The sequence below is a fragment of the Salvelinus namaycush genome, chromosome 29, assembly GCF_016432855.1.
Source record: "Salvelinus namaycush isolate Seneca chromosome 29, SaNama_1.0, whole genome shotgun sequence".
Taxonomy (NCBI): Eukaryota; Metazoa; Chordata; class Actinopteri; order Salmoniformes; family Salmonidae; genus Salvelinus; species Salvelinus namaycush.
In genome coordinates this window covers 23,864,413-23,887,652 of record NC_052335.1, presented here as the reverse complement: position 1 = coordinate 23,887,652, position 23,240 = coordinate 23,864,413, and the positions used below count along the sequence as shown (strand labels likewise).

Sequence of the window (23,240 nt, the reverse complement as noted above, 5' to 3'; positions counted from 1 at the left end):
AAAAATACAGAAAACAAAGAATACTATGGCCAGGGCGTGACAGTACCCCCCCCCCCCCCCCCCCCCAAAGGTGCGGACTCTGGCCGCACAACCTGACACAGAAGGGGAGGGTCCGGGTGGGCCAATCCTACGGTGGCGGCTCGGGTGCGGGACGTGGCCCCCACTCCACCATAGTTAATAACCCGCTTTGGTGGCGCCTCTGGAGCGGCGACCCTTGTAGCAAGTCTCAGACTGAAGACCATCCCAGAGGGCGCCACTGGATGGAGGGGTAGCTCCGGACTGAGGGGTAGCTCCGGACTGAGGGGTAGCTCCGGACTGAGGGGTAGCTCCGGACTGACGGGTAGCTCCGGACTGACGGGTAGCTCCGGACTGACGGGTAGCTCCGGACTGACGGGTAGCTCCGGACTGACGGGTAGCTCCGGACTGACGGGTAGCTCATGACTGGAGGGCAGCTCATGACTGGAGGGCAGCTCATGACTGGAGGGCAGCTCTTGACTGGAAGGCAGCTCATGACTGGAGGACGGCTCCTGACTGGCTGACGGCTCTGGCTGGTCATGGCTGGCTGACGGCTCTGGCTGATCCTGTCTGGCGGACGGCTCTGGCTGATCCTGTCTGGCGGACGGCTCTGGCTGATCCTGTCTGGCGGACGGCTCTGGCTGATCCTGTCTGGCGGACGGCTCTGGCTGATCCTGTCTGGCGGACGGCTCTGGCTGATCCTGTCTGGCGGACGGCTCTGGCTGCTCCTGACTGGCGGGCGGCTCTGACGGCTCGGGACAGACGGGCAGCTCTGACGGCTCGGGACAGACGGGCAGCTCTGACGGCTCGGGACAGACGGGCAGCTCTGACGGCTCGGGACAGACGGGCAGCTATGATGGCTCGGGACAGACGGGCAGCTCTGACGGCTCGGGACAGACGGGCAGCTCTGACGGCTCTGGGCAGACGGATAGCGCAGGCGATTCTGGGCAGACGGACAGTGCAGGCGGCACTGGGCAGACGGCAGACTCTGGCCGGCTGAGGCGCACAGTAGGCCTGGTGCGTGGTACCGGAACTGGAGGTACCGGGCTAAGGACACGCACCTCAAGGCTAGTGCGGGGAGCAGCAACAGGACGCACAGGACTCTGGAGACGCACAGGAGGCTTGGTGCGTGGTGCCGGAACTGGTGGTACCGGGCTGGAGACACGCACCATAGGGCGAGTGCGTGGAGGAGGAACAGGGCTCTGGAGACACACTGGAAGCCTGGTGCATGGTGTTGGCACTGGTAGTACTGGGCTGGGGCGGGGAGGTGGCACCGGATATACCAGACCGTGCAGGCGTACTGGCTCCCTTGAGCACTGAGCCTGCCCAACCTTACCTGGTTGAATGCTCCCCGTAGCCCGACCAGTGCGGGGAGGTGGAATAACCCGCACTGGGCTGTGTTGGCGAACCGGGGACACCATGCGTAAGGCTGGTGCCATGTATGCCGGCCCGAGGAGACGCACTGGAGACCAGACGCGTTGAGCCGGCTTCATGGCACCTGGCTCAATGCCCAATCTAGCCCTGCCAGTGCGGGGAGGTGGAATAACCCGCACCGGGCTATGCACACGTACAGGAGACACCATGCGCTCTACCGCATAACACGGTGTCTGCCCGTACTCTCGCACTCCACGATAAGCATAGGGAGTTGGCGCAGGTCTCCTACCTGATTTCGCCACACTCCGTTGTAGCCCCCCCCCCCCAAGAAATTTTTGGGTTTGACTTGCGGGCTTCCAGCCTTGCTTCCGTGCTGCCTCCTCATATCGCCTCCTCTCGGCTTTAGCTGCCTCCAGCTCTTCACGAGGGAGGCGATATTCTCCCGGTTGTGCCCAAGGTCCCTTACCATCCAATATCTCCTCCCAAGTCCATGAATCTTGTATGCGCTGCTCCTGCTGCTGCTTGACACGCTGCTTGGTCCTTGTTTGGTGGGTAATTCTGTCACGATCGTCTTGAGGATAATGAGTGGACCAAGGCGCAGCGTGTGAAAAATACATCTTCTTTTATTAGGAAGACAAAAACGAACGAAAACAAAACAACAAACAGATGAACGTGAAGCTATGAAAGACTAAGTGCTAACATGCAACATAGACATAGACAATTACCCACAATCACCTAAAGCCTATGGCTGCCTTAAATATGGCTCCCAATCAGAGACAACAATAAACAGCTGTCTCTGATTGAGAACCAAACCAGGCAACCATAGACTTTCCTAAACCTCTCTACTGAACACAAACCCATACACTCAACAAAAACCCCCTATACAATACAACCACCCAAGACGAGGCAAAACACAAACATCCCCCCTGTCACACCCTGACCTAACTAAAAAATACAGAAAACAAAGAATACTAAGGCCAGGGCGTGACAGTACCCCCCCCCCAAAGGTGCGGACACCGGCCGCACAACCTGACACAGAAGGGGAGGGTCCGGGTGGGCCAATCCTACGGCGGCGGCTCGGGTGCGGGACGTGGCCCCCACTCCACCATAGTTAATAACCCGCTTTGGTGGCGCCTCTGGAGCGGCGACCCTTGTAGCAAGTCCCGGACTGAAGACCATCCCAGAGGGCGCCACTGGATGGAGGGGTAGCTCCGGACTGAGGGGTAGCTCCGGACTGAGGGGTAGCTCCGGACTGAGGGGTAGCTCCGGACTGAGGGGTAGCTCCGGACTGAGGGGTAGCTCCGGACTGACGGGTAGCTCCGGACTGACGGGTAGCTCCGGACTGGAGGGCAGCTCATGACTGGAGGGCAGCTCATGACTGGAGGGCAGCTCATGACTGGAGGGCAGCTCATGACTGGAGGGCAGCTCCAGTCATGAGGGAGTTTTGAGGGAGCGAGCAATTGGCATGCTTGACTGCAGGAATATCCACCAGTTGCCAGAGAAGGTAATGTTAATTTCTCTACCATAAGCTGCCTCCAACGTCGTTTTAGAGAATTTGGCAATACGTCCAACCGGCCTCACAACCACAGACGACGTGTAACCACGCCAGCCCAGGACCTCCACATCCGGCTTTGTCAACTGCAGAATCGTCTGAGACCAGCCACCCGGACAGCTGATGAAACTGTGTTTGCACAACCGAAGGATTTCTGCACAAGCTGTCAGAAACAGTCACAGGAAAGCTCATCTGCGTGCTTGTCGTCCTCCCCAGGGTCTGCAGTTCGGTGTCGTAACCGACTAGGGTGGGAAAAGGCTCACCTTCAATGGTTGCTGTCACGCTGGAGAAGTGAGCTCAGGCAGATGCAGATGGCAGATGGCAGACACCGTGTATGGAGTCGTGTGGGCGAGCGGTTTGCTGATGTCAACGTTGTGAACAGATTGCCACATGGTGGCGGTGGGGTTATGGTATGGGCACGCATAAGCTAAGAACAATGAACACAATTGCATTTGATCAAATAAAATAAAATAAAATGTTATTAGTCACATGCGCCGAATACAAAAGGTGTAGTCCTTACAGTGAAATGCTTACTTAAAAGCCCCTAACCAACAATGCAGTTTAAAAAATATGAATAAGAATAAGAAATAAAAGTATTTAAAGAGCAGCAGTAAAGTAACAATAGCGAGACTATATAATACCGGTACAGAGTCAATGTGGTTAGTCAAGGTAATTGAGGTAATATGTACATGTAGATGCTTAGATAATAACAGAGAGTAGCAGCGGTGTAAAAGAGGGGGGGAATGCAAGTAGTCTGGGTAGCCATTTCGTTAGATGTTCAGCAGTCTTATGGCTTGGGGGTAGAAGCTGTTTAGAAGCCTCTTGGACCTAGACTTGGCGCTCCGGTACCACTTGCCGTGCGGTAGCAGAGAGAGCAGTCTATGACTGGGGTGGCTGGAGTCTTTGACAATTTTTAGGGCCTTCCTCTGACTCTGCCTGGTATAGAGGTCCTGGATGACAGGAAGCTTGGCTCCGGTGATCAATCAATCAATCAAATGTATTTATAAAGCCCTTTTAACATCAGTCGATGTCACAAAGTGCTGTACAGAAACCCAGCCTAGGAAGAAACCTAGAGCAGAACCAGGCTCTGAGGGGTGGCCAGTCCTCTTCTGGCTGTGCCGGGTGGCGATTATAACAGACCATGGCCAAGATGTTCAAACGTTCATAGATGACCAGCAGGGACAGATAATAATAATCACAGTGGTTGTAGAGGGTGTAACAGGTCAGGAGCCTCAGAAGTAAATGTCAGTTGGCTTTTCATAGCAGATCATTCAGAGTTAGAGACAGCAGGTGCGGTAGAGAGAGAGTCCAAAATAGCAGGTCCGGGACAAGGTAGCACGTCCAGTGAACAGGTCAGGGTTCCATAGCCGCAGGCAGAACAGTTGAAACTGGAGCAGCAGCATGACCAGGTGGACTGGGGACAGCAAGTAGTCATCAGGTCAGGTAGTCCTGCGGCATGGTCCTAGGGCTACGGTCCTCCGAGAAAAGAGAGAGAGCGAGAAAGAGAGAGAGAAGGAGAAAGAGAAACAGAGAAAAAGAGAGAGAGAAAATTAGAGGGAGCATACTCAAATTCACACAGGACACCGGATAAGACAGGAGAAATACTCTAGATATAACAGACTGACACTGCCCCCCGACACATAAACTATTGCAGCATAAATACTGGATGCTGAGACCGGAGGGGTCGGGAGACACTATGGCCCTGTCCGACAATACCCCTGGACAGGGCCAAACAGGCAGGATATAACCCCACCCACTTTGCCAAAGCACAGCCCCCACACCACTAGAGGGATATCTTCAACCACTTCAACCACTCAACCCACTCAAGTGACGTATCCCTCCTAGGGACGGCATGGAAGAACACCAGTAAGCCAGTGACTCAGCCCCCGTAATAGGGTTTGAGGCAGAGAATCCCAGTGGAGAGAGGGGAACCGGCCAGGCAGAGACAGTGATGTAATGGGCCGTACGCACTACCCTCTGTAGTGCCTTGCAGTCGGAGGCCGAGCAGTTGCCATAGCAGGCATTGATGCAACCAGTCAGGATGCTCTCAATGGTGCAGCTGTAGAACCTTTTGAGGATCTGAGGACCCATGTCAAATCTTTTCAGTCTCCCGAGGGGGAATGGGTTTTGTTGTGCCTTCTTCACGACTGTCTTAGTTTTCTTGGACCATGTTTGTTTGTTGGTGATGTGGACACCAAGGAACTTGAAGCTCTCAACCTGATCCACTACAGCCCCGTCAATGAGAATGGAGGCATACTTGGTCCTCCTTTTCCTGTAGTCCACAATCATCTCCTTTATCTTGATCACGTTGAGGGAGATGTTGTGTCATCTGCAAACTTAATGATGGTGTTGGAGTCATGCCTGGCCATGCGATCATGAGTGAATAGGGAGTAAAGGAGGGGACTGAGCACGCACCCCTGAGGGGCCCCTGTGTTGAAGATCAGTGTGACGGATGTGTTGTTACCTACCCTTAACACCTGGGGGCGGCCTGTCAGGAAGTCCAGGATCCAGTTCCACAGTGAAGTGTTTAGTCCCAGGGTCCTTAGCTTATTGATGAGCTTTGAGGGCACTGTGGTGTTGAACGCTGAGCTGTAGTCAATGAATAGCATTCTCACATAGGTGTTCCTTTTGTCCAGGTGGGAAAGGGCAGTGTGGAGTGCAATAGAGATTGCAGCATCTGTGGATCTGTTAGGCCGGTATGCAAATTGGAGTGGGTCTAGGGTTTCTGGGATGATGGTGTTGATGTGAGCCATGACCAGCCTTTCAGAGCACTTCATGGCTACAGACGTGAGTGCTATGGGTCAGTAGTCATTTAGGCAGGTGTCACGAGAATTTTCAATCCCAATGATGATAACTAACAATTACTTAAGCTTTGACCAATCCCCGAGGTTTGTAAGACCCTGGGTTTAATAATAATTAGGCAAAGACTCAGCTTATGCAAAAGGTCTGTAAAGGTTATTCAGAGAACGTTCTAAAGTCCATAATACAAAGACATGGCATTTTATAACTCACTCCCTCCCTACCTACTACACGCACATACATACACACAAACAGTAGGTGGGATGTATCTTTCCCCATAGTTCTCACCACTCGTTTATCACTTCCAAGCTGGCAGTTCCCTCCTCTCGAGATTAGAGGAACCTTGACAGGACTCCCTGTCCTGTCGTAAGTTTCTCAGAGTTCTAACCAAGTCAGGTCATATATAGTTTAATTGTTCTCTATATTTTCCTAGACACACACACACACACACACTTTTCTCTCCCTTACTTGTCTCTACCAAACCTTATTGAACTTAGGTTTACCACGTTAATTATTCATTATACATGTTACATAATCTAATAATTACGTTATAATTACATTTCAGGGTGGAACTCTTTAGTCATTACCTTAAACATATAAATTCCCTTATCAGCAGGTTACCTTAGTGTTCTTGGACACAGGGACTATGGTGGTCTGCTTAAAACATGTTTTTACAGACTCAGACAGGGAGAGGTTGAAAATGTCAGTGAAGACACTTGCCAGTTGGTCAGTGCATGCTCGGAGTATACGTCCTGGTAATCCGTCTGGCCCTGCGGTCTTGTGAATGTTTACCTGTTTAAAGGTCTTACTCACATTGACTATGGAGAGCGTGATCACACTGTCGTCCAAAACAGCTGGTGCTCTAATGCATGTTTCAGGGTTATTTGCCTCGAAGCAAGCGTAGAAGTAGTTTAGCTCGTCTGGTAGGCTCGTGTCACTGGGCAGCCCTCGGCTGTGCTTCCCTTTGTAGTCTGTAATGGTTTGCAAGCCCTGCCACATCCGACGAGTGTCGGAGCCGGTGTAATACAATTCGATCTTAGTCCTGTATTGACGCTTGGCCTGTTTGATGGTTCGTCGGAGGGCATAGCGGGATTTCTTATGATCAGTCCCGCTCCTTGAAAGCGGCAGCTCTAGCTTTTAGCTCAGTGCGGATGTTGCCTGTAATCCATGGCTTCTGGTTGGTGTATGTACGTACGGTCACTGTGGGGACGACGTCAACGATGCACTAATTGATGAAGCCAATGACAGATGTGGTGTACTCCTCAATGCCATCTCGGAACATATTCCAGTCTGTGCTAGCAAAACAGTCCTTTAGCTTATCATCTGCTTCATCTGACCACTTTTTTATTGACCGAGTCACTGGTGCTCCCTGCTTTAATTTTTGCTTGTAAGCAGGAATCAGGAGGGTAGACTTGCCAAATGGAGGGAGAGCTTTGTACGCGTCTCTGTGTGTGGAGTAAAGGTGGTCTAGAGTTTTTATCCTTCTGGTTGCACATTTAACATGCTGATAGAAGTTTCGTAAAACAGATTTAAGTTTCCCTGCATTAAAGTCCCCGGTCACTAGGAGCGCCACCTCTGGATGAGCGTTTTCCTGTTTGCTTATGGCGGAATACAGCTCATTGAGTGCGGTCTTAATGCCAGCATCGGTCTGTGGGGGTATGTAGATATCTACGAAAAATACAGATGAAAACTCTCTCGGTAGATAGTGTGGTCAACAGCTTATCATGAGATACTCTACCTCAGGCGAGCAAAACCTCGAGACTTCCTTAGATATCGTGCAACAGCTGTTGTTTACATATATGCATAGTCCGCCACCGCTTGTCTTACCACAACGCCAGTTCGCTGTCCAGAAGTTATTTTCGGTCATAAGAGACAGTATCAGCAGCATTATGTACAAAATAAGTAGAAAAATTAGTTACAAACAAAGCAAAAAAAACTAACATAAAAACACAATCTGTTAGGAGCACGTAAAACGTCCGCCATCTGATGAATTCAATGGCAATTTGAAAGCACTCCGGTACGACTCCAAAAGCTGCTCATCATCAAACCCACTTCGATGTGAGTAAAAATATAGCTTTAGTCCCACCATTCCGAGAGTCGGAAGTTGATGCCTATTTCTCTGCGTTTGAGCGTGTGGCCGCTGCGCTACATTGGCCACTTGAGGTTTGGCCGCTCCTGTTACAATGTAAATTGTCTGGGAAAGCCCAGGAAGTAGTAGCTGCTCTCTCACTGGAAGACAGTTTACACTACGAAACAGTTAAAACTACCGTGTTGCGGGCTTATGAGTTGGTGCCTGAAGCTTACAGGCAGCGCTTCAGGAACCACAAGAAACCCTCTCACCGTACTTTTGTTGAGTTTGCTAGGGACAAAGAGTCTCTGTTTAATCGATGGTGTTCAGCTAGCAAAGCTCACACCTTTGCTGATATTCGGGAGTTGATGCTGTTGGAGGATTTTAAAAGCAACCTGCCTGATAGAATTGTAGTTCATTTAAATGAACAGAAAGTGGTGACATTGGCCCAGGCAGCAGTGTTGGCAGATGAGTATGCTTTGACACACAAGACTGTCTTTGGTGCACCTCGTTTTGAAGGTAGACTGATTACGTCATCAGTGCCTCGTTCAGGTCGCTTTTCCTCTGACAAGCCTTTTCATGAAATCCGTGAATGTTTTTACTGTCACCAAAAGGGTCACGTGATTGCGGACTGCCCAGTTTTGAAAAATAAACCGAAACAGTCCCAGTCACCGTCCCCAAAAAGAAAAAGTTTGGGTTTAGTCAAGTCTTTGGCTCGTCCGTTGGCCCGAGGTATTGATTCAGCATTTGAGAAACCGGATCCTGTTTATGCTCCGTTTATCTCTGCCGGTTGTGTTTCCTTAACTGGAGAACAAGCTGATCAAAAGCCCATTAAAATCTTACGAGACACCGGGGCGGCGCAGTCAGTAATCATTACTGATGCTTTACCCTGGTCTCCTGAAACGTATTGTGGCTCACATGTTATATTACAGGGGATAGAGACAAAAACAGTACCTGTACCATTACACTGGGTCCACTTAGTGTCAGGCTTGGTATCAGGACGTTTCCGTGTTGGTGTAGTGTCTACACTGCCAGTAAAAGGAGTCACATTGCTACTAGGGAATGATATTGCTGGTGGTAACGTTACTCCTGTGTTAGAGGTAGTAGATAACCCAGAAATCAGAACTACAGATGAGAAATTGGTTCAAGCATTTCCCCATGTTTTTCCTGCTTGTGTGTTAACGAGGGCACAATCTCGCAATCTTGGCGATGTGGTGGATTTGGCTAGTTCCATTTTTGAGAATGTTGAAGTAGAAGACAATGCACCGAGTATTCCTTCTGCAAGGCCGACAGTTTTTACTCCTGTAAAAACTAAGGCAGGGGACTGCGAAATCGCGCCCCAATTACATGACATTCTTTTGTCTGTCACCCCTGAGAAGGTGATTGAATGTCAAAAAGGAGACACCAGTCTTCGCAAGTGTTTTGCTTCGGTAATTTCCATTGAGGAAGCTAAAACTAGAGAGACCGCCTATTTTATGGAAGCAGGAGTTTTGATGCGGAAATGGGCAGCTCATGACACCGTTAATGACTGGAGTGAAGTGTGTCAAGTGGTTGTTCCTACACCGTTCCGACAGCAGGTGCTGTCACTCGCACATGACCAGGCGTGGTCTGGACATTTGGGGATCACAAAGACTTATAACCGAGTCCTTCGACATTTTTTCTGGCCAGGTTTGAAGTCTGACGTGGTCCAATTTTGTAAAACATGTCATGTCAACTCACTGGGAAAGCGAATCAAACAGTTCCTCGAGCGCCGCTCTGCCCGATTCCTGTGGTGGGGGAACCGTTTGAAAGAGTAATAATTGATTGTGTAGGTCCATTGCCGAAAACCAGGTCAGGTAACCAGTTCTTATAAAGATATAATGTACAGATAGCCTATGTGAAGGGCTCGGCGAATGTGGTTGCTGACGCTCTATCACGGGTTTACTAACTGGGGAAGCGTTGGGTTTTGTTATTACAAACTATGTTTGCAATTTTTGTGGTGGGCGTGTTACGTTCCCCAGTTTCTGTGTTGTGGTTTGTATTTGAGTGTGTGTGTTTCAGGAGATAGCTTCCTGAGTTCTCCCCAACCAGCTGATTGGTCGACTAAATGGCTAATTGATGATTGGAGAGCTGACCCCGCCCCCTCGTCAAGAAGCAGCTAACTCTAATTACTATTGCCACCTGAAGATATAAAAGCCAGTGTTCTGTTCATTAGAGAGAGAAATCATTAGAGAGAGAGAGAGATGATTAGAGAGAGAGAGAGAGATGATTAGAGAGAGAGAGAGAGATGATTAGAGAGAGAGAGAGATGATTAGAGAGAGAGAGAGATGATTAGAGAGAGAGAGAATATCATTGAAGATCATTGAAGGCTGAGGAATGCAGAGAGTTTGATTGTGAGAGAGATATTTGCTGAGAGAGGAGGCTGATGGCTTTGGGGTAATTTACTGTGTTAGTTGTTGCTGGGAGCAGTTGGTATATTCTGTGAGTTTGTTGCTCAGTCAGACAGAGCCTCATTGATGTCCTGTGTTTCTGAGTGTTTGTGAAATTGTTAATAATTATTCTGTTTCATTTGTTCCCAGGGGGGAAGGGGAAGGCACCTAGGGAGTGCTTAGGCAAGAGGCCCGCGGGCATACATATACCCGTAGTATATTCACTGTCTAGGCACACTAGGTAAGACCTGGGCGGACCACCCCCTGTATTTTGGTTAGGGCACCAGGTGGTGTTAAGATAGGTAAGTAGTGGGTAGGCAGGTTAGATAGGAGAGGGGGAGCTTTGATATTTATTTACTTTCTTTGCTTTGGTTCCGTCCAGCCCCTTTTCCCCATATTACCATGTAGGAAATAAATCCTAGTAAACGGTAAATTCTGCCTTTGTCGTCCTTTCTCGCACCTACAGTTCATACCTCTTTTGCTTCACGGGGAGTTGAGTTGCAGCAGGGTGTTGCGTTCCCTCTTCACAGAGGCGTGCGTAACACACCTCAACGAGATCATATGGTCCATTGTCGTGCCATTCATCCACCACCATCACCTCATGTTGCAGCATGATAATGAACGGTACCATGTCGCAAGAATCTGTACACAGTTCCTGAAAGCTGAAAATGTCCCAGTTCTTCCATGGCATGCATACTCACCAGACATGCCACCCATTGAGCACGCTTGGGATGCATTCCACAGGCCACAATCAACAGTCTGATCAGCTCTATGCGAAGGCAGTGTTGCGCTGCATGTGGCAAATGGTGGTCACACCAGATACTAACTAGTTTTCTGATCCACACCCCTACCTTTTTTTAGGATATCTGTGACCAACAGATGCATATCTGTATTCCCAGTCATGTGAAATCCATAGATTAGGGCCTAATGAATGTTTTTAAATTGACTGATTTCCTTTTATGAACTGTAACTCAGTAAAATCTTAGAAATTGCTGCATGTTTGGATAAATGTTTTTGTTCACATGTGAGTCTGAAGAATATGATAATGTTAGTCAGTTGCAGCTATTTCAACATCCCGACTTTAATGTCCTTTCCTAGCTGCAATGTTGTCATTCATTCATTTAATGTTGTCATTTAGGAGAGGTCATATACTGTAGATGTTTGCATTTGTGTTTTGTGTTTTGTGTGTAGTCCTTGCATAGTACGAGAACCCGGAACTGGAGCCCCACACCTCTCAAAAGAATGCAGAACGTCAGCCCCTCTCTGGTTACCCCTGGGTGTTCTGTTCCATTTTGATGAATGGTTGTAATTTGGGATGTCCGCTGAGAGCAATGGGCTGCAGCTCACTAAGAGAAAAGAACGCTCGCCGTATTCAAACATGGGACACCACAGCAGGGGAAAGGATAAAATGATAAGACCGAGGAACTGGAGCCAGGATGATGGATAATTATGGAGTTGCCAGAATGCAGCTCTTTCATTGGTGTCAGGGGGACAAACCTTAATCCCTTCTTCCCATGGCATTAATCTGTTGCTTTTGTCTGGCCAGTTTAGCCTGCTCTCCACTGTTGGCATCCCTATGTCAGATGAATCATTGGATACCAGATGGAATCTGCATTTCTTTAGAACTGTATTAGTTTTCCACTGATAGTGTTTTGCAACTGTAGTGTCCCAGGAGGCAGTCAAGTGGATTTATAGCTTTCATCATTGTTGCAACAACACACATACACACATATGACTTATTCCACCATTTCTGACTCTCACCATGCAAAAAAACAGAGAGATGGGGAGCAAGAGGGATATACAGTATAGAGAGATTTTAACAAATGCAGTCACTCAGCCAGCACGAAGAGCAGTTCCTCCCTCTGAGCTGAGACTCCACCCCCAGAATGTAGGGCCCTCCCTCCCCGTACAGAATGGTTATATTACCCTCCAAATGCAGTGCTTCAAGTTCACAACACTGCAGACAGCGGCGGCAGCCTGCCTGCGCTCAGGGTTCACTACACCATAGACAGGTGTGACTTCATCTGAATGAGGACTGAATGAGAATTACACAAACCAGCCTGTGTAGTTTATCCTGAGCTCTGTGAGGTGTCAGCTGCCTCTCAGTCTTCTGTTCCACTCCACTCTCAGTCCATTCAGAAGTTTAAAATCTTTGTTGGCAACTTGAGAGAGCACTGTTCTGTTTGACCTCTTGTATCTGTGATGATACATTAGGGTAGCGTCTGCATTGGAATAGCAGCTATGGAAAGAAGCATGAATTTTGACGAGATTCTTTCTCATATCGGTGGCTTTGGCAAGTTCCAAAAGATCTTGTATGTGTGGATTTGCCTCCCCCAGATCCTGCTGGCGTTCCACATGCTGATATCGGTCTTCACGGGGGCCGTCCCCCCTCATCTCTGTCGCTCCAACAACACCACCTGGGCCTTGCCCGCCAGCTCAGACGCATTCAACTTCAGCCTGGTTACGGGCCCAGACGGTGAACCTGACCTGTCCTGCTCTGCCCCTGGGGGGGTCCCTAGCACGCCGCTAGCCCAGCTGAATCACAGCACTGCCCTGGCCCTTAGCGATGACCACGTCACCGGGGTTTGTCAAGGGGGATGGGAATTCAGCAAAGAGACCTTCCACAGCACCGTGGCAACCGAGGTGAGTAAGTGGTGGTGCAGTAAAACAGACATGACGGGCAGGGCAACCTCTCTGTCTGTCTCTCTGTCTCTCTGTCTCTCTGTCTCTCTGTCTCTCTGTCTGTCTGTCTGTCTGTCTGTCTGTCTGTCTGTCTGTCTGTCTGTCTGTCTGTCTGTCTGTCTGTCTGTCAGCCTCTGCAGTTTGTTATGTGGAACTCATTTTTCCCTAGGAGCATTTTTCACTACTATGTAACAGTGTAGCGGTGGGTCTCGTGCTGCTTGGGTTTGCCACGTGACGGACCCTCACACAGCGACAGTAGCCGTAGTGGAATGGTCCCAGGCAGCAGAACCTGTTATGATTTATAAACACTAGGATCAGACCTTCACTGTGAGGCACACTGTTGGAGGCTGTCTGTATGATCTATAATAACTAATATTTTCTGTCACATTCCACCCTGATTGATGTCAGAGCCCTGAAGGATGTTTAGATGGAATCTGTTGAGAAGCAAGGTGCTCACAGGCTTCTATTGGAATCTGTTGAGAAGCAAGGTGCTCACAGGCTTCTATTAGAATCTGTTGAGAAGCAAGGTGCTCACAGGCTTCTATTAGAATCTGTTGAGAAGCAAGGTGCTCACAGGCTTCTATTGCTCAGGGGCAAAGGAGTAGGACACCACAGTCAAAATACAGTTACCGTGTTGTGCGAGTGTGAACCTTCACAGTGTAATAGGTTATGTATAGTCAGTCAAGGACAAAAGCCTGGTAACAGGGATATAGTATCATTTGAAATCTGAAATTTTTATACCTGGTACATGGTTTATAAAGAATGTATGTGAAAATACAGATGGGCCTGTCAATATGATGTAGCATTTCATCTAATTTGAACCCTCTGTCCTTGACAGTGGGATCTGGTGTGTGATAATGCCAATCTGAACAACATTGGTTCCTCAATCTACATGTTTGGTCTTCTGGTCGGCGCCGTGCTGTTTGGTTCCTTAGCTGATAAGTAAGTATAAAACAACCATGCGTCTTCCACCAGTGATACTTATGTATTTTTAATCTAATTTATAATTAGCTTGGCTCAGATAAATTGAAGAGCCTGAGGATCCATGGATAATGTATTGTAGGTAGGTCACAAACTTAATAGAAGGTCATGCTAAACAAATATAAAGAGAGAGGTCAGTCACAGTTTAGGTGAAGTAAAACTAAAATTGAGCTCAATGAACACTTTGCAGCTTGTATTGCTATGTACGTTTGCTAGTATATTTTATTTGTGTAGCTAGGATTATTCATAGAAAGTACACAGACAGTCTGTACAGACTATTTCAGTACTAGCTGTCTCATTCATTGATATTTATAGGCGGCAGTGATTTTATTTGAAATGCACTCTTGTTGGCCAAAGTCAAAGCTCAAAAGCATTTGAAGCATTTAACACTGGGTCTTTTAAAGAGTGCATCTAATTTGCAGCACCTCCCACTCCCTAACAATCTAATTCATTCTCAACACACTTAGTGTGTTGTGAATTCTGTAATGAATGTATTGTAATGTTTTTTAAATTGTATAACTGCCTTAATTTTGCCGGACCCCAGGAAGAGTAGCTGCTACCTCTTTCTTGTTTCAGGTTTGGACGCAGGAACATTATCCTGGTTGGTTTGACGATCCAGTCAACCTTTGGGGTTGGTGCTGCTTTTGCCCCAAATTTCTACATTTATGTCTTTCTGCGCTTTGTGGTTGGAACCACTATTTCAGCTGTCATCATGAATGCATTTGTTTTAGGTTAGTCTCTCTCTCGCTCCCTCTCACTCTCTCTCTCAAACACACCACACACATACACACACACATGAAACATTAATAACGTTTTTGACTTGTGATCTGAGAAAAAATTCAGATGATAAGGTGTTAGTTTTCTACTCTCTATACTGTTCTGTTGTTGCCCCCAGGCACAGAGTGGACAGGATCAAAGCACCGGATGCTAGCTGGGATCATCACAGACTACTTCTTTGGGTTTGGCTACATCACCCTGGCAGGCCTGGCCTACCTCATCAGAGACTGGCGCAAGCTCCAGCTGGCCATCTCAGCACCAGGCTTCCTCTTCATCTTCTACATCTGGTGAGTCACTGGCTAGCTGCAGCACGCCTGTAGCCTGAAATACAAACGGAATATCACTCACTTTCAATATCTTCCGTGAAGTGAAAAGATCATTCAGTTTGGATTCCAGGCTAGCAAGCCAACTCACTAAAGGAGAAATTCAAGAGAATGTAGAGGAACTCTCTTTTTTCATCAATAATCAAAACCAGATGGGTCATTGAATGCCATTTGGGAATACCTGAAGTATATCTAAGTTGCAAAATTGTGTGCATATTACCAAATTATTTTCTTTTCTTTTTCTAATATTTTAGTACTAGTATTGGCCTATATCCTGCCTCATGACTAAATGTATCTTCATGTTTATATCTCTTGTTCCCATGGTGCCAAACTTATGCGGAGTGTCATATGTAGTTGTTTATGTGTGTGGGTCAGTTGAACACCTCTCCTCTACATTCTTAGGGTCCTACCCAAGTCGGCTCGGTGGCTAATGGCCAACCAGAGGAACGAGGAGGCCATGGATCTGATCAGGAAAGCTGCTCTGATGAACGGCAAACCCCTGCAGGAGGACATAGAGATATGTCAGGTGTGGTTACGCATGTGCACGCACACACACACACACACACACACACACACACACACACACACACACACACACACACACACACACACACACACACACACACACACACACACACACACAGACACATAACTGGACTCAGGAGGACATTGAGGATCAGGTGTGTTTTTTGCTGTTGTGAAGCTAGTACAGTATCATTAACCTTGTCCCAAGGCTAATTGCTATAGAGATAAATAGCCGGCTGGTGGACGAGATTAAGCTATCATTGATCATTATGAAATTCCAACAGCCTTGATTAAAGCACTTGCCAAACAACGTTTCTATGTACAGGCAATGTTGAGCGCAATACCGTCAAAACCTGAGCATATTAAAGTGCTTTGCATGCTATCCTCTATGCTGTGTAGGCATGCGGGACATGCAAATTATATGAGTTGCATTGGTGTGCTTTTTGCATTGATGAGGTCATTCCTTTTCTGTTGAAGCATCAGGTGAAATGCTCAGGGCTCATCTGCTCTTGTTATTTTTCAGGGGTACAACGATATGGTGAAGATGGAGGAGAGGAAAAAGGACACAGTCATTGACCTGGTCCGTACGCCAAAAATGAGGAGGAATTCATGTATCATGTTTTACCTGTGGTGAGTGTCATACCACTCCTTTCCCAGTATTCCGTGTGATGTTGGCAGTAGAACTCTGTCAGGACACATCCTGTTGTGGGGCGAACAAGAATTAATCAAATCTACTGTATCAACTACTGTTTCATTGAGATTTCTGTTTCTGCCAAACATTCATACCATTCATGTATCATCCACACTAATGATTAATTATTAACTCTTTTCATTATGGGTTGATTCCCTTGATGTGGTACGCCAATGGAGTTCTCCGAACTGTTCACTGCACAGGCTTCCTAAGGCCTCCTCAGGTCACTATGCTTGCTGTGTAAGCCATTTGAATTGCAGTGTATCACTCACTGAGGCAACACTGAAAGATTACTATTTGAATGGGAATACTTTACGTAGCTTCACAGGCACTGAGAAGTGAGTGTTAATGTAGAAAACATTGTCAATAGATATCCCTACTGTAAAATGTTGCACTATATTCTGTGTCAAATACAGTTTACAAGAGGTATATACTGTAATATTACTCTGTTAGAAAGTACCTTGATTTTGGTTCAATTATCCTGTCTGTGGCTAGAGACATTTCTGCTTCCCAGACATCTTTCCACTTTGCATGATAGGCTTATGTCAAACCAGCAGAAGGAAGGAGTCCTTGTTTCACTGCAGTGACAGCGATGTTATTAATCTTTCCCTTTCCTCACCAGTGTTTCCTCCACCATTCCATCTCTGTGTCTGTCCAGGTTTGTCAACGTGCTGGTCTACTACGGCCTGTCCCTGAACATCTCTGACTTTGGGATGAACATCTACCTGACCCAGCTGATCTTTGGCCTGGTGGAGATGCCCGCCAGGACCATCACCCTCTTTACCCTGAACCGCTCCAGGAGGATATCCCAGCTAGTCTTCCTCGCTGTGGGAGGCCTGGCCTGCCTGCTAACCATCTTCATTCCTGATGGTATGGACCATTCCATAGAAAACTCTGCTGGGTGTCAATATGGCTTTAAGACGTTTATACACATCCTGAGCTACATGACGAGTTACAGTATCCTCCTGGCCCTGAAAAGACTTCAGTTGACTTGAATTAAGTTGTTTACCAGTGTAATTAAACCATGGCAGTCCTTGAATGATGTCATAGTTGTGTAGTTTTATAGCCTTGTTTATAAGGACTTAGCTAGTAGTCAATGGAAAGTCTTTGTGGCTTGGAACTTGGCTTTTGTTCGAAACTGAAAAACTTATGCAAGCCACATTTAAATGTTATATAAGTAGCTCCTTTTGTAATAACCAGAGTTTGTCACTGACGTAACCTCCTGGGTGTAGAGTTGTTATTAACTCCCACCGGGGCCCTCATGGAAGTCATGTCAGCCGTACACTTGAAGACTCTACCTTAGGTGGTTACGGTCTCCATTAAGATCTACACTACCTTAGGTGGTTACGGTCTCCAGTAGGATCTACACTACCTTAGGTGGTTACGGTCTCCATTAGGATCTACACTACCTTAGGTGGTTACGGTCTCCATTAGGATCTACACTACCTTAGGTGGTTACGGTATCCAGTAGGATCTACACTACCTTAGGTGGTTACAGTCTCCATTAAGATCTACACTACCTTAGGTGGTTACGGTATCCATTAGGATCTACACTACCTTAGGTGGTTACGGTCTCCAGTAGGATCTACACTACCTTAGGTGGTTACGGTCTCCATTAGGATCTACACTACCTTAGGTGGTTACGGTCTCCATTAGGATCTACACTACCTTAGGTGGTTACGGTATCCATTAGGATCTACACTACCTTAGGTGGTTACGGTCTCCATTAGGATCTACACTACCTTAGGTGGTTACGGTCTCCATTAGGATCTACACTACCTTAGGTGGTTACAGTCTCCATTAAGATCTACACTACCTTAGGTGGTTACGGTCTCCATTAGGATCTACACTACCTTAGGTGGTTACGGTCTCCATTAGGATCTACACTACCTTAGGTGGTTACAGTCTCCATTAGGATCTACACTACCTTAGGTGGTTACGGTATCCAGTAGGATCTACACTACCTTAGGTGGTTACGGTCTCCATTAGGATCTACACTACCTTAGGTGGTTACGGTCTCCATTAGGATCTACACTACCTTAGGTGGTTACGGTATCCAGTAGGATCTACACTACCTTAGGTGGTTACGGTATCCAGTAGGAATGCTGGAGAGTGATTCACAGTGATGTAACCTAGAGCTTCAGATACTATACACACATAGCCCAGCTATTTACCCGTTTAATCTCAAACCCCATCACTTCTCTCTCCCCCCATACCCACGCCGTTTAATCTCTAACCCCATAATTTCTCTACCCCCCCACACCCCCCTTGTTTAAGCCTAACCCCATCACTTCTCTCACCACCTGTTTAACCTCTAACCCCATCATTTCTCTCTCCACCCGTGCCCCCCCATTTAATCTCTAACCCCATCACTTCCCCCCCCCCCCCCGTTTAATCTCTAACCCCATCACTTCTCTCCCCCCCCCCCCCCCCCCCCATACCCCTTGTTTAATCTCTAACCCCATCACTCCCCCCCCCCCCCCACACACACACACATATACACAGATCTCTCCATTATTAGAACTGTCCTGGCTATGGTGGGGAAGTTTGGGATCACCGCCTCCTTGTCCATCGTCTACGTCTACTCAGCAGAGGTCTTCCCTACTGTCATAAGGTGAGCGTCTGACTCAAATGGCACCCTATTCCCTATATAGTGCAATAGTTTTAACAAGAGCCCTATGGGCCCTGGTCAAAAGTATTCCTTTACATAGGTAATGGGGTGTCATTTGGGACACACAATCGGAGTGTTCTGCTGACTAATGTGGACTGCTGATGTCTGGGCAGGTTTCCATCAGGATCATTCAATAGAGCATTAGATCACAACATGAGTCTAACCATCCTTGGAGTTAATCCTCTACCTGACTCTGTCAATATCTCTGTGACCTTCATTTTGTTGTTGAGGGCTGAGACAAGGTATGTCATAAGAACGATAGCGCGCCATTGTTTCATACAGTGAGCGTGTAGAAGGGGCTCCTGGGTAGTCTAGAAGACTCCAAGAGGCAAGTCGCATTCAGATTCTCCTCCTCACAGGCCATGTTCAGAGGGCCATGGTTTCACTCTGTGCGTCTGGGTCAAAAGATCCCTGCGTAACGGTAGTTGCCAGGGCTCATCGGGAAGTATCTGTGCTAGTCCTTTGTTAGCATGGTTGGCTAGCCTTGCAGCTAGTTAGCCAAGTTAGCTAAAGCCTTGCAGCGATAGCTAACGAAATCTCGAGAGCTAGAGACTGACGGGTAGAAAATTAATTTGGTCGGTACTCAACACTATCGACAGGAGCTGAAATACTATGTTCTGCAGTGTTAACTTCATGGTTCGCCTGAAAACAGTTCAGTAGCAAAACAGAAATCCAGTCGCGCTGAGGAGAGCTTTAGTGAACACAGTCACTTCCACAAGGAAGAAAGGCAAGAATGACTAATTTGGCAGGCGAGTGGCTCCTTTTATAGAGGAGAGAGGCTCACCTCTTTGCAATAGTCAACACTGACTCAATAGGTGTATAAAGGTCTGTTAATTCCTAACCCTAACTTTTGAACTTCTGATAAGGGCTGAAACAACTGTTGCATGAAGTCACAAGAGTATTCTGAATGGCTGCTCAGTTAAATTACCTGTCCTGATTTGTCATAGACTCTTGCTAAAAAACTTTAATGAGCAAGCCTTCCTTCATTACCTGGTCTCTGTAAATTCATATAATATCAGCAATATTATCTGTCGAAGATGCTTGAACCTTCTTTTTTTACATTTTCAGTGGTATTGTTAACAAGCAGGCCCTCGTAAAGAAAATGTGTAATAAAAACAGGTTCAGGCCCTGGTTCGAGCGTGATCTGGCAGAGTTACTCCACCTCAAGAATACCATTTGGCGAAAGGCTCGGCACACAAATATTTAGACTGACTGGCTGTTGTTCAGGCAAATGAGAAATAAGTGCACTCAGGCTATCCGGAAGGCCAACGTTAGTTACTTTAATGAGCAGTTCTCTGCGGGTCTAACCTCAAGAACCTCTAACCTCAGCATCCTGGAGTCACCTCTTCACTGTATACGTTGAGACTGTTGTTTTGCGGGTGCTATTTAATGAAGCTGCCAGTTGAGGACTTGTGAGGCGTCTGTTTCTCAAACTAGACACTCTAATGTACTTGTCCTCTTGCTCAGTTGTGCACCGGGGCCTCCCACTCCTCTTCTATTCTGGTTAGAGCCAGTTTGCGCTGTTCTGTGAAGGGAGTAGTACACAGTGTTGTACGAGATCTTCAGTTTCTTGGCAAATTCTCGCATGGAATAGCCTTCATTTCTCAGAACAAGAACAGACTGACAAGTTTCAGAAAAAAGTTATTTGTTTCTGGCCATTTTGAGCCTGTAATCGAACCAACAAATGCTGATGCTCCAAATACTCAACTAGTCTAAAGAAGGCCAGTTTTATTGCTTCTTTGATCAGAACAACAGTTTTTAGCTGTGCTAATATAATTGCAAAAGGGTTTTCTAATGATCAATTAGCCTTTTAAAATTATAAACTTGGATTAGCTAACACAACGTGCCATTGGAACACAAGAGTGATGGTTGCTGATAATGGGCCTCTGTACACCTATGTAGATATTCCATAACAAATCTGCCGTTTCCTGCTACAATAGTAATTTACAACATTAACAATGTCTACACTGTATTTCTGATCAATTTGATGTTATTTTAATGGACAAAAAGTGTGGTTTTCTTTCAAAAACAAGGACATTTCTATCCAAACTTTTGAACAGTAGTGTATATCTCACTTTCAGGAAGTGTCCTGCCCGGTGTCTAACCATTCAAACTATTCCTAACATTTAAATCAGATTCTGATGTTTCCCATGATTTGCCTAGTGTACATTTCTCTGATCCAAACAACCACAATAAGAAGGGAGGCAGCAGACTAGTTGAGCAGCTGTTTTGAATTGTTTGGAGATGTGGCGGAACGGGTCTTAATGCACATTCTTAATTACAGTACTGCGACAATGTGGAGTTATTTTGGCTGAACATGTCTCCTCTGTGCTCCACAGGCAGAGTGGAATTGGTATGGGCTCCATGTGTGCCAGGGCAGGGGGAGTCCTGGCTCCCATCATCTACCTGCTGAGGGGTGTCAGTAAGAATGCTCCCATGGTGCTGTTTGGCCTGTGTACTCTGCTAGGTGCAGCCCTCACCCTGCTGCTGCCTGAGACAGCCCACCAGCCCCTGGCTGACACCATTGAGGATGTGGAGGGATCCAGCATCAGGTCTGAATCCCATCTCTATCCATTGAAGGGGAAGACAGTGAGAAGATTATATTACATAGTATTTCAATTGAAACCAGGAGTGAACATCTTAGCTTGGGTTAACAGCCATTTCAACCTTTCTGATTGTACTATAACTGTTATTACAGTGCTGAACTGGGGTTACCTGTAGGTTCATGTAATGTTAATAGTAATAGTAATCCAAGGATATCCACTTGTCTCTTCTAGTGAGGAATCAGAGGAAGGGAACATGAAGCCAGCCCTCTATGAGGAATGTCCAACAAGGAACCCAGACATCATAATCTGAAGAACCAGGAGTGGGACAAGGCACCAGTCCACTGATACTTTGAGACCTGTGGTCCTGTCATCTGGAGAACATCTAAGGGAAAATACCATTCCTCCCAGGAACTCAACTGTGCGTTGTAAGATATCTGCTAAGAGTGTTTGAACAAATGTGTAGCTTGTAAAGCTATTTGCTATTTTGTACATAAGACATTGATGTCACTGAACTGACATTTTATACCGTTTTATTTTATATTTAAACATTTTTCTTTTGTTTTGAAGATATGTACTATATATTGATGTTTTATAGTGACTATCAGTTCACATTTAGATTGAAGTACATTAGTAACAGTTTATTTATGCATCAAATATACATTTATCAGATTCTGTAAATACTGTCAAGGACACACCATTGGTGCCAATAGCTTGGTGCCAATAGCCTTGTGCTCTTTTTATCCACATTTCTTTGATGGTGCATCCCTCTTCCTGAACTGGAACTCACTCCCATCCTGTCTGTTATCTAGTAGGTCTTCCTGAATGCCTGTCTTGTCTGACTAGGCACCCCTACAGTACTGTTCATACCTAACAGGTTCACCTTAAGATGTTAGCTCAGTTTCAGCCAACGAATGCCGTACTGTTCATCATGCATTGTGATTTTGTATAAAGTGACCACACTGTGAACGAGCATAGATAACAACTTATGCAAACTATCACACATATGCAAGATGAATAGCTAAATATGTTTTTATATTTGAAGATAGAATTTTGTTTACTTGGTGGATTCTGTACTAGACATTCCTAACTCTCAATTTAGAAGTGAATGTGTTTGAAGTTGATGTTGGTCTGTGATCATGATGAGGTTTTTAAAAGTGTGCACTCTCCAGAACAGCAGGCTATAGGACAACTGCTCCACAGAATGCTTGTTAGAAAATCATGCTGAAATACTAGCCATCTGCTGGCAGCCTCCTACCAGCCAGGGTGTGAAAACAGCCATGGAATCTCAAATGCCCATGTAATGGAGTTAAGAACGTACCGTTCACTCCACAGCAAACTTGAAATGTCAAGGATGGGAGCTATAGAATAAGATATTTTCCGGTGGAACGTTGTCAAGGAGGATGGTGATGTGTGTTGCGAAGCAGAGGATCACTGGTTCAAGCCCAGTATGGGGCAGTCAGACACTGGAGGAAGCTAAGCTGTTAGCAGCACACTGACCCCCGGTACAGCCAGTGTCAGCTCCAAGATTACCCAGTTAAAGGTCTCTATAGGGTCAGCAGATGAGCTGTGGTATCTGTAAAAAGCCCTTACACAAGACAAAGATGCCCTTATTCAAGACAAAGATGGATGGACTGAATCATAAACAGTTATGATAGTGTTGCTCCAAGTTAGGAAGCCCTCTCTTCAAACATGAAGTTTACATTCCACATTTACATTACATTATTAACATTTCAGCTGAAGGCTTTCATTCTGAGTGCTTACAGTCAGTATATAAAGTATATTATAAACTGGGTGGTTCGAGCCCTGAATGCTGATTGTCTGACAGCCG

The 23,240-nt window shown here is 46.6% G+C and overlaps 1 protein-coding gene across 1 annotated transcript; it reads left to right on the top strand.

Moving 5' to 3' along the window:
* Window positions 1-12,469: 12,469 nt before the first annotated feature.
* Window positions 12,470-21,722, top strand: LOC120024022 (solute carrier family 22 member 6-A-like). Its single transcript, XM_038968106.1, has 10 exons — window positions 12,470-12,859; window positions 13,737-13,840; window positions 14,456-14,610; window positions 14,775-14,943; window positions 15,382-15,505; window positions 16,028-16,134; window positions 16,854-17,065; window positions 18,701-18,809; window positions 21,206-21,418; window positions 21,644-21,722. Exons 1-10 carry the CDS (start codon window positions 12,470-12,472, stop codon window positions 21,720-21,722), a joined length of 1,662 nt encoding a protein of 553 aa, XP_038824034.1.
* Window positions 21,723-23,240: the final 1,518 nt, after the last annotated feature.

Bases quoted from the DNA above. Each gene is read 5' to 3' on its own strand.
- LOC120024022 (XM_038968106.1), top strand. From the start codon at position 12,470: ATGAATTTTGACGAGATTCTTTCTCATATCGGTGGCTTTGGCAAGTTC. The intron at 14,611-14,774 runs GTTAGTCTCTCT...TGTTGCCCCCAG, and splicing joins CATGAATGCATTTGTTTTAG to GCACAGAGTGGACAGGATCA. The intron at 14,944-15,381 runs GTGAGTCACTGG...CTACATTCTTAG, and splicing joins CTCTTCATCTTCTACATCTG to GGTCCTACCCAAGTCGGCTC.